At 43.1% G+C, this 11,412-nt stretch overlaps 2 protein-coding genes across 3 annotated transcripts in view; both read right to left on the bottom strand.

The window, feature by feature from the left end:
* Positions 1 to 417: 417 nt before the first annotated feature.
* LOC129783004 (uncharacterized) lies at positions 418 to 8,088 on the bottom strand. The gene is made up of 2 exons (XM_055792612.1): positions 5,588 to 8,088; positions 418 to 2,561 (listed from the first exon to the last, which is right to left on the bottom strand). Exon 2 carries the CDS (start codon positions 1,912 to 1,914, stop codon positions 808 to 810), a length of 1,107 nt encoding a protein of 368 aa, XP_055648587.1. The 5' UTR covers positions 1,915 to 2,561; positions 5,588 to 8,088; the 3' UTR covers positions 418 to 807.
* A 122-nt stretch (positions 8,089 to 8,210) lies between these two features.
* The window catches only part of LOC129782548 (methyl-CpG-binding domain protein 2-like), a 40,492-nt gene continuing 37,290 nt past the window's right edge, over positions 8,211 to 11,412 (bottom strand). For both annotated transcript variants that reach the window (XM_055792620.1, XM_055792621.1), the window contains exons 6-7: positions 10,865 to 11,005; positions 8,211 to 8,706 (exon numbers count right to left, since the gene is read on the bottom strand). In XM_055792620.1, the coding sequence (XP_055648595.1) occupies positions 10,876 to 11,005 (130 nt within the window). In that variant the 3' untranslated portion in view covers positions 8,211 to 8,706; positions 10,865 to 10,875. The remainder of the gene's footprint in view (positions 8,707 to 10,864; positions 11,006 to 11,412) is intronic.

The following is an 11,412-nucleotide window of genomic DNA, read 5'->3' as shown; positions in this document are numbered from 1 at the left end:
AAGAAAAGATGACCCCCTAAATTTGCTCGTCAATGATTTTTTTATAACCAGCGAAGGAGCAAACCATAAATCTCTCCTCCTTTCCCAAAACACACCAGCGGTTTTCAGGCAGCCCCTCAACCCCAAGTCCCTCCGGTCGCAGGTAACAACCCCAACACCCAGCTAGACCGTGCCAACCTTCCTCTGTGGCCCCAGAATTTGGTATTATTTTCCCAAAAGTGCAATGGCCTTAGTTGGGAGTCTAAGGAGTATCCCTGTATCGTGCCTGAAAGGAGGGACGGCACGTACCGAGGTGTGGGGAGGTGCCAAGATGTATCCCATCCAAGAATCCCATCTCTTGGATTACCCATAACCACCACCACCCCCCCGCCGGCAGTTAACCAGTTCAAAAAGGTAACTTTTTCGAAGAGAGTCCCCCATGGAGAGTTGGCCAAGTCACGACAATCACACCAATATGGCTACATGCCGTGCTCCCTTTATTAAACAGGTCATATTTATAACTTAAACCGACCGCTCACCCGACTTTACACACAGGTGATTGGATAAAAGTCTCTGGCCACGCGGGCGTCCGTGTGGCTGATCGGTGAGCATGCTGCAGGCGCCTGATCAGAGTGTGCCGATGCAAGCGTGTTGATTCCGCAGTTCCCAGGACTTGCTCTGCACCTGGCTTCTTGTTTGTGCATAGCTTGTTTTCCTTCGCACACTGCTTGTTCCCAGGACAATTTAAAGTTGCTCTGCAGCTTCAACTAACAGGCCTGAGTTGTCCAACACGGACAATGGTAACATATGTCCTCGGTCCTTTAAAAATCACTCTACATATCCCCCTTTTTCTTTTTGGACAACCCATGTCTGTTTCACGATAGATGTTAAACCTTTCTTCAAACAAGAAAATAAACAGCTAAAAACTAAGAACATCACAACAATGATTATAACAAAGCATATTCCTTCCATCAATAACGTCTTTAACCAACCTGTTATCCCCAGTCCTCTCAACCATTCATCGAAGGGATTATCATCAGCAAGAATATGCTTCATGTTTCCCTGCAGTTGTGACAACTTCTTGTGCATCGATATGGAATGATCGGAAAGGTTCATACAACACATCCCTTCAAAATCCTCACAACCGTGTCCATGTGCTAATAGCAAAAAATCTATTACAGCCCTATTTTGTAACGTAGCATGCCTAACACTATCTACATCAAGCAATAACAAACTTAAAATCTGTGATGTAAGATTAAATTGTTTCTCTCCCCAGCACGCTAACCTTTGTATATTCTTAGCATTTAATGCTGCCGTTGCCCCCGGCATAAATATGGAGGCTAGGACATTTGCTGTCACAGACTGTAGATCAATTCGGTCATTACATGTTTCATCAAAGGTGCACAGTGTCCTCAGTGATCTATGAGATTGTTGAGCCATTTTCAATAAGTCTTTCATACGTGGAGCAAACAAGGTCAAACACCCTAAATAACATGGTCCACCGACAGGATACAAAGGAATCCCTGGCCACGCTCTGTCCCCACATATCAGAAAGACTCCCGGTGGCAGCTGATAACCCCCTGATACATCTACATGGAAACCCCCAGTTTTCAATTCACCCCAAATAGGTGAACCGGTTAGATTTTGAAACCCTGTATAAAACCCCCGTTCACCTTGATGTGTCAGCCATAACTGCCATGGGTCACCAAACCAAATTACTCCAGTGCCATTCACGGGTTGAAGTGGTGATGACATGTGGGTACAGTCTGCCATACCAGTTGCAGTTACATTAACATATTCAACAGGTACAACGCTACCCAATAGGTCTAACTCCTGCAAAGGTAAATGATGTGGCTGATTTAAATTCTCAATAACCGTTTTCTGCCACGCTGCATTACGCATAGAAGGCCAAACATATTGCCCATTTGGACTCATACATGTACCATTCTGATTGGAAGTCAGATCCACTGTTTTAACATTCCAAAAACCATCAAAATTTGTTTCATTCTCTTGCAGGGGAATACCAATTAAACAAGTTCTAAAGGGGTTGTCAGATTGTTGCAGACTCAAAACAAAAGTCTGTTACTCCCGTGATATTTGCCCGTGTCACCCATATGTTTGTCCTAGGCAAGATGTCAATAATACTTTGGCCAATGGGTAAAAAATTCATCAAGACCGCAAACCAAGTCCACCACTCAAACATGTTTAGTCCTGCAATTTCCACTTTTTTTTCTTTTTTTCCTTTTTTTTCTTACATTCCAGCCCACAAATCTGTGCTTTCACAGATTCTGATGATGTATGCTGTCTCCAATCAGCATGGTATTACACTAGTCGTATGATTTCTCTTGTTTCATGCCTGGTTACTAATCAAACACATACACTCTTCACACCATTTACATTTAAGCTTTGGCTTACAGAACCGTTTTACCCCACATAGCATACATTGGCATAACACCCGCGGGTTACATCCCTTACAACATAGACAGTTTATTCCGTCTGCTCGCTCTGAGTCTTCTCTTCCGTCTTCTGATCTTGACATACAGGTCGCACAAACTTGCTAGGGACCCATATAGGTCCTTTATCTGTGGAGATACAAAAATAACCTCTACCGATAAATAACACCGGATTAGGTCCTTCCCATATGCCTGAAGCCATATTTTTATACAAAACATTCAAACCAGGAACTGTAGTTGTTTGGTTCCCTCGCGCTGTTTGGTGATGTATAACAACAGGTGGTCCCTCTCTACCCTCCCTAAGGGAGAGAGAGTTTAAGGTAAACAACACCTTAGTCAACCGTTTAGTTACGTCTATGTCCTGCGATACTTTCTGTCTCTGAAGATAATCCTTCAGGGTACGGTTTGCCCTTTCAACAACTGCTTGCCCCGTTGGGGAGTGAGGAATCCCTTTAATGTGTTTAATTCCCCAAGTTGTCATAAACCTAGCGACTCGTTGACTACTATACGCTGGACCATTGTCTGTCTTAATTTCTACAGGTACTCCCACGACAGCAAAACAAGACATTAAGTGTCTCTCCACATGTAATGCCTTTTCACCGGTTTGTGCAGTGGCCCATATAAAGTGAGAATAGGTGTCAATTGTGACATGCACATACTTAAGCTTCCAAAGTCAGGTACATGTGTTACATCCATTTGCCAAACCTGAAGTGCCCTCAGACCTTTTGGGTTAGTGCCCACCCCTAAACCAGGTCCATGATGACTACATTGAGGACAGGAGCAAACAATGCCCTTTGCATCTGCTATGGGTATTTGATACTGTCGATGTAAAGACTTTGCATTCTGATGAAACATCTCGTGGCTGTTACGAGCTTCTCCAAACTTATTTGTTGGAGGAGTTATTGCCAGACAGCTGACTGCTTCATCAGCTCTAGCATTACCTTCGCCCAAACCAACGGTCCACTGATGACTTCTAATATGCATAATACAAAATTCATGTTTTCTCTGTTGAAGAGTACTACGCAGTTGTATAAACATTTCACCAAGATGTTGATTCTTTGTCTCTCTCAGCAAGGCATCTTCAATGCGCTGTACTACACCAACTACGTACAATGAGTCTGATACTATATTGTAGGTGTATTGTTCCAGCTTCCCAATGCCCAACACACTGCTTTCAGTTCTAAGGTTTGAAGTTTGTCCCGTGGTTCACCGGTGATCACTTGTTTCTGCCACTGATTATCGGATTGCCAAACACACGCAGCCTTCTTTATCTTTCGTCCTGCATCTGTAAACACCGTTGGCCCGTCAACTGGTCTTTTTGAGCATAACGGTCTCGCAATCCACTGGTAATGTTCTAACATCTTCCAGAGAGGTCCTTTGGGCCGGTTGTTGTGTACAACACCTGTATAGCCCATCAAAGCTTCCTGTATGGCTGTTGAATGTCTCAGGAGCCACTCATAATCACCACGGACTGGAATACTGATATCTGCCGGTTCAGTCCCATCAATTTCAACAATCCTGTCTCTTCCTTTTCTCACCAAGGCCGCTACTGCTTCAGGGCGACTTAAAATACGATGTCTGGGTTGCAATGGCAAAAACAACCACTCTAAAATGATCGCTGTATTTTCCCTCTTTTTCTTTTGCCGTTGCAAAATAAGGGCAAAAGGTGAAGTGGTAACATTACAAACCAAGAAGGATAACGGATAATTCGCCATTCGGCGACCACACCAGCCAGTCTGAATCTTGCGGGACACAAGTTCTAAGGCAGCCCACTGTTCTGGTGAACAAGTTTGAGGACTGTTGGCTTCGATGCCATGCAACCAGGATCGGAACGGTTGCAAATCATCGTTAGTGAGTCTCTTTGTGTGTCATCAGGGTGTAAGGGAATCGTAAAGAAACAGTCTTTCAAGTCTATCACAACAATTTGCCAAATCTGAGGGATCATCATAAAAGGTTTGAAGAGCAGGTTGCAACACTCCCATCGCTAAAATCTGATCATTAATCTTCCATAAATCATGTCCCAGTTATGTGCATCCAGATTATTAACCACTACTGGACAAGCTAAGGAGCTAGTCACCTGCCAGTCGCCTTCCAAAATAGCATCACAAACAACACCAGACCAACGCTGTAGAATTGGATCTTTTCTCGAGTTCAGCATCGGTGGGGTAGTTGGGCTAACTGGAGGAATTACAGGGATTGAAGTAGTAGGCAGGTTCATTTCAACTCCCTTTACCAGGTTTCCTAACTTATCTATTACCTCCTGTAAGGATTTCTCTGTATTGTTATCACAAGGCTTCTCCCCGCCTTCCTCCTCAAATTCGTCCGATGATGTTTCAGGAAGAGGAGGATACATCATCCAACGGCGCTTTTGCCCCCCCTGATGTGACCTACGAGCTGTCACCACCCTCCGTTTTGGTCTTGCTCCACCCACAGCTCCGATTGGTGCAGCAGGACTCGCTGCCCCGCCCTCCTGGGGAGGCTCAGCCGCCTCTTCCGGGTTCGGCTCAGTTACAGCAGGCTTCTGAGGAGTAACTTCCGGTTTGTCCGCTGTCTTATCTAAAAGCTCCGGCACTGTTGAACACGCAGGGGCGGACACACCCTTCACAGGACGAGGATGCCCAACTCCGAAAAGTGTAGCCAAGAGAGAAGGCTTAGGTGAATCACCCTTCTGCTCCACCGGCTTTTCTACCACATCTCCCCCCAACGCTTCTATGGCTGCCGCCGCTACTTTTTTTTCCGCCTTCATAGTTTCCAGAGTGTTAATTATAGACCGTGACATAGCTCCTAACGCTTTAGCTTCTTTTCTTTCTTTACCTCCCTCGGTCGTAGTATCCCAGAGGCAATTTCCCACTTCATTCCGCAATACTAAACAGTAACGCGGGCTCGGGGACCTTATTCTTTTTTCGTGCCCAGCGAACTAAGGCCTCCACTTCTGTCTCTTTAACGCCCTCCCCTCTCCCAAGGAGGATGCCAGTTAACAGTTTAATTGCCGCGTCTAATTCCATCGCGGTCTTCTCAGAGCTCCCCCCTCTCACAGAAAGGATATCAACGGGGAAACCCCGCCGCACTCGTTGCGGTCTTCCGTGGTGCCCCCCCCCCTCACAGAGAGGAATTTAGCGTAGAGCCCTGCCGCGATTTACTCGACGCGGTCTTACCACCGGCGGGGGTGCGATCTGCAGCTCCACACCGAACTCTGGACTCCGCTTTTCGCCTTCCAGGTTCCGCCCGTCTCCGACCTCCAGCTCCCTAATCGGACAACTTCCCTTCGGGTCCGATGCACGGAGACTGCCGCACTTAAGCGAACAGCATTTAAGCTAAACCGCATTTAAGCGAATAAATGGGTCCCTGTTCGGGCACCAGACGAAGAGGGTCCCCCGTGGAGAGTCGGCCAAGTCACGACAATCACACCAATATGGCTACATGCCGTGCTCCCTTTATTAAACAGGTCATATTTATAACTTAAACCGACCGCTCACCCGACTTTACACACAGGTGATTGGATAAAAGTCTCTGGCCACGCGGGCGTCCGTGTGGCTGATCGGTGAGCATGCTGCAGGCGCCTGATCAGAGTGTGCCGATGACAGTGTGTGGATTTCACGGTTCCCCAGGACAATTTAAAGCTGCTCTGCAGTTTCAACTAACAGGCCTGGGTTATCCAACCCGGACAATGGTAACATATGTCCTCGGTCCTTTAAAAATCCCTCTACACTTTTTGTAACAAAAAGATTACTTTTGCTGGTGCGAAAGGTAAGAGATGTAGGGCAGGGGCACAAGATCCATCCTTGGGAACGAGAGGCTAGTGACACCCTTCCCTCACAGGAAGATACCCAGATAGAAACATCTACCAGATAGAAAATATACCCAGACAGAAAAATATACCAGGTGGGAAAATACACCCAGATAGAAATATACCATTAAAACCAGAAAATCATTCCTTGCTAAGCTGCTCCAAGGACCTAAGCCATCACTGCAGTGGATTAATAACCATCTTTTTAGAATCGAAATATCATCCTGCTGCCAACAGGTAAAAGGCCTCCATCAGAACGATGACTTTGACAGAAAGGTGATGAAAGCATTAGTAGAAATTGTTTTGTCAAATTTCAGTTCAAACTTTGGAAACTTTTGGGGTTTAATACAAAGCTTTCAATTTTTGACCAAGAACATCTTTTCAGTTAAAAAAAAATAAAAATAAAAAGGCATTTTCTTCCCCCGAGGCTTTTCAGCTACCTTTAGAAATGGTGGTTACTCACGAAAAAACAGGCAGTGAGACACCATGAAGAAATGGAGCAGCATATTAAAAGGCACAGCACCATGCCAGCGGAGCTCCAACAGCAGCGTGGTTTCTGGCAGGCACGAAGCACAAGCGGGGCAGCACCGTCTGCACACGCAGTACCAGAGGTATCCTACGCAAGGCCATAAACTGTTAGTATTGGTGTCATAAACAGCAAAAAACTACAAAGTCATGGTTAAACAGTTACTGTTAAGAGTAACCTTTCTTCTGAAAGAGCTACATCTGCTTTTCGCTCTCATATGAAATATTTTAATTAGGAAGAGCCTTTTAAAGCCGTTTCTGGTTGTATTTCACTTTAACACACAGTCATGTGAAGAGTAGTGTCCTGGCATTTTCATTTTAATGAGACCATGTTGTACACCTACACAGAAGTCACTCACGTCCCCGTTCACATACCCTTTGATCAGTAATTATGCAATACTACTCTGGAATTAGAACAAGTATAAACTGTTCTTAAATTCAACTAATTACCAATGATGATGTGTTTTCACTCATCTTCCCTCAGGTTCTACTCTCTGAGATTTTTATCTGACAGACCCTTAACTCATATTCTGAAAAGTTACTAGGTAGCGTAGCATACATACATTCCCAAAAAGCAATCTTCATTAAATTCACCATGTAAGAATAATTAGTTGGGAGCATAGCTTCTTTCCAACATTCACAGCTGTCTGTTAGTAACAGGCGCCATTCTGTTCTTGAGGAGAGAGTTTGATCGCTCTCCAGTCCATGACCAGGCTGGAAAAGACCAGAACCATGATTCTTCTTTATTCTGCCCAATTATCAACTGAAGGGAAGCTACTTCAGAAAAAACAACGATGTGCCTTGATTCCCAGCCCGCACCCATCCCAGGAAATCCTGCAGTAAGATCAGCTTTCCCTCTTGTGATTTTGTAGCCAGGAGAGACTCCAGAGGCGACGGAAAAGCTTGCCCAACCATGGGCTGCAGAGCGGCACGATACATCCTGGAAAAGCAGACATTCTCCTAACCTTGGAACCACTCTGACCTGCCAGGCAATTTAATTTTTAAGGCTCCAGGGAAGTGAAGCAAACCTGCTCGGCTTTTTTGATTATTTCTGAGTTTTCTGATTTGGGGCTTGCACAGTTACTCACTTCACAACAACAGGGTGGCCTAGGGCGCTGCAAGGGATGTCCTCCCTGCTTTGTCTAGGTAGAAAGAAACAAGCCCAAGTTTGGGCACCCGCTGCAAGCTATGCTGAAGACACTTTTTTCTCGACAGTCTCACTTTGACCTCAAAGCAGAACTCTGTTGAGTCATGCTGGCTACTTATTTTTAGTAGTCACCTTTCTCGGAGGAAATACACAATTGTACTTCACCTCGGCTGAAAAATCCACGCCTGCTCCTGAGTTCAGACAGATTTCCTGAGGCAGTGCTCTGGGCAAAGACAGTACTTGTGGATAAATGCCTCTCCCAGCTGACTCGCTATCTGGCCAAGGGAACACTGAAATATAAGCAGGGATGCCGACTCTATCCACAACACAACAGCTTTTCAGCTGCTTGGAATATAATCATTTATTTATCTTTACAGTGATGACAGAAGAATGTACAGGTGTTTTCACCCATAGGTATAAAAATCTGTTTATATACAGAGTCACAATAATCTTTAATTGGGAAATCATTCTGTTCTCCTGATCCATTCTTACCAAAAACCACAGGAAAAAAAAAAATTAGTACAGGCAATATAATTCCAGTAGGTTTGCAACCTGGCATCAAAAGCTCAGCTTTAGATTAAGGGTGACGTTTGATACTTAAAAAAGGACTTTAAGTCATGGGACACAAAATAAAGTTGCTTTTCAAATAAGATATATACATCAAAAATAGGAGTCTAAAAAAGGCATTGGTTTTAATGCTATTAGAAAGCTATATAAATGTGCATGGGTCCATTTCTTCTTATAACGAAAGACCAAAGGAGAAAGTGCCTCTGTCTTTTCGGAAGTTCCTCCTGGGGTAAGTCAGTTAGAAGTACCTGTAAAAGAGAAAGAAATAACCCCTTTTGGAAAAGTACAGGCTGATGGTTGCAGCAATTAGAACGACTTTGTTGGAGCAGCTACAGCTGTGTTTCAGCTCCATATTAAGATCGCACCACAAATAATTCATAAGTGGGTACCAAAAAATTAATACCACATAAGTAGCTGCTCAGTTGTTAAGAGTCTCGCAGATGCCTAGTTAGTTTTTCATTAAGCACAACTTGCATACATAACGTGCTTTTAACATCCAGCCTCTTGCACCACACAGCCTCCTGGCACATTACCCACGGCCTTACATCACTTTCTGAATTCTTTTTTAAATACAGCATAATGTGTACAGGAAAAGTTTCTCAATATGAAAAGATCATATTGGAACATTAGTATGTATAAAGCAAAAAAAACCCCACCAACTTGCATCTTTCAAGCTATTTTACATTAGCACTTACTCAAAAATCTTGTTGAAGTCTCTAATTAAACCCAGTAAGGCAGAAAAAAAGCAGTTTTATAGAACATAACCAACACGCATTCATTTGCATGGGCACTAGCTGTGTACACGTAAATAGGCGATGAGTTCACAAGTTGATGAAACTCAAGGTCTACTGCTCCAACTGATTTCCGCAGAGAACCACAGTACCAGTGCAAAAAGAATCACTTCTACAAATAGCCTTATGACTCCATTGGAAAAAATTATTTTATGCTAAATTTAAAAAATTCAAAACAACAATTCGATTATAAAATGGCAAAGGTTTAAAACGTCACATCTTCAAACAACGTTCTTTCTTGCCTTCCTTTAAAGTTATCCATAATTAGAGTTTTATAGGAGAAACACTCAGGGATTAAGATTTTAAGAGTAAATAGCTATAATTTAGAGTAATTGAAAGATTCTAGTAGCCTGGAAAACATCAAGATTACTGGCCTGTTAAGTGGCCGGTAAACAACACTGGCAAATAGCTCTTGTCCACAACTTAAAGATCAAAATTATGTTGCACTGACATTGTAAGTAATAAAAATGACTGTGCATTAGAAACATGAATATTCAGGGGCTGGTTGGTACATTATAAATACATTTTGTTTTTAAAATGTAAATAAGAATTTACTCAAGCAACACACCCGTGTATCTGAAGCAGTAACCTGGTGTGCAGTCCAGATACCAAGTGCAAAAATAATACCTGGCTGATGGTTGCAAATCTTATCGGCTTACACCCTTCTTTTATAATTACCACTCTGTGCTATAGGTCAAATGCCAGTATGAATGCTCTGCAGCCTTGCTAAAGCAGGTCACAGCCTGGAAACTTCCATCCTATGTCTACAGGTTACCACAGTATTCATAGCTGTATAAAAGTTAACTCCTTTGTACCTGCCAAATAGGAAATACATATATTCTTTCCCCTTGTGGGTAGTAACTTCATAACAAAAAAAAAAAAAAAAAAAAGAAATTAAGTCCTTTAAAATTACACAACCATCTCCAGACAGAATTCTTAGTTGTTAAAACTTCAGCTAACTGCTTATGAAAAGGTCAGATCTTAAAAGCTGTGCACTTTCATAAATGAGCACTAGGCACTCAGTGGAAACAAGAGGATGAATTACCATTCTTCTGCAGATGATTAAAAAAAAAAAAAATTTTTAGAGAAAGTTTGGCAAACCCACAGATCACTACTGAAAACAGGTATAAGACACAAGAAGATGCCTTGGAAAATTAATTGGTAGTGCTATTATCCATTTATAATTAAATAGAAAAGTTTCAGGAACTTGTTATGCAATTTTACAAAATTAAATTTTGCCAAACAGAAAAAGGCCAGTTACTTTGATTGGTTTACCCCAGTTTTACAACAAGTATGAAGTGCCAGAAAACACACCTGCAATCGTTTCTAGAGACTGGGTCTTTGCTGTGAAGGATGAAAACCACTGTTTTTTTCCTCCCAGGTGATCTGTGTAGCATTTACTGTGAGGATGTTCACATCTATAGATGCAAAATCACCCTAGTGCTCTGCTGCTATCAGATATCTGCTGCTATCACCAGCAAGGCAGCTATCACCTTGGGAGGAGAAAGCAGGACTGCCGGTGTGTGATACACTACTGTCCACCGACTGACTGCCCAGGCACTGCCAGCAGCCGAGACAGGTAAATCTCCTTGTGCCCCCAGGAGAACTGACTCACCTGATTTCTTTTTATGCTTCATCTCCATTATCCATTTCTACGTCTATATCTTTCGTTGTATCAGCTGCTCGTGACAAAGTGTCTGCCATTAGTGCTTCCTCCAGTTTTTTACGCACTTGTTGCACCCGCTCTTCTTGTTTTCTGAAAGGAGAAAAGGGAAGAAGGCACAGAAACATCACTCCTTCAAGTATACTAGTAGGCTGGGAGCATAATATTTGCATAAATTATTCAGGACTGGCTTTTCAACTTTTATTTTAACTTGGAACAGAATACGAAAAAATAGTTCCAGTTGGAAGGGTCCTACAATGATTGTCTAGTGCAAGTACCTGACCCCTCCAGGGCTGACCAAAAGTGACAGCATCTTATTAAGGGTATTGTACAAATGCCTCAAACACTGACAGGCATGGAGCATCGTGTGTGCAGAGGAAGAATCTCAAGGACCTTCACTGATTCCATTTATTTACTCTTTCCATTTATCTATTTAATTACTCCTACCTATCTATTCAGTCTTATCTGCTAGTCAGTGATGCATTTAAGATGGCAGCAGC

This window comes from Falco peregrinus, chromosome W (genome assembly GCF_023634155.1).
Source record: "Falco peregrinus isolate bFalPer1 chromosome W, bFalPer1.pri, whole genome shotgun sequence".
Lineage (NCBI taxonomy): Eukaryota > Metazoa > Chordata > Aves > Falconiformes > Falconidae > Falco > Falco peregrinus.
Note: the sequence above shows the minus strand (reverse complement) of the source record. Positions and strands in the feature narration are given on the sequence as shown.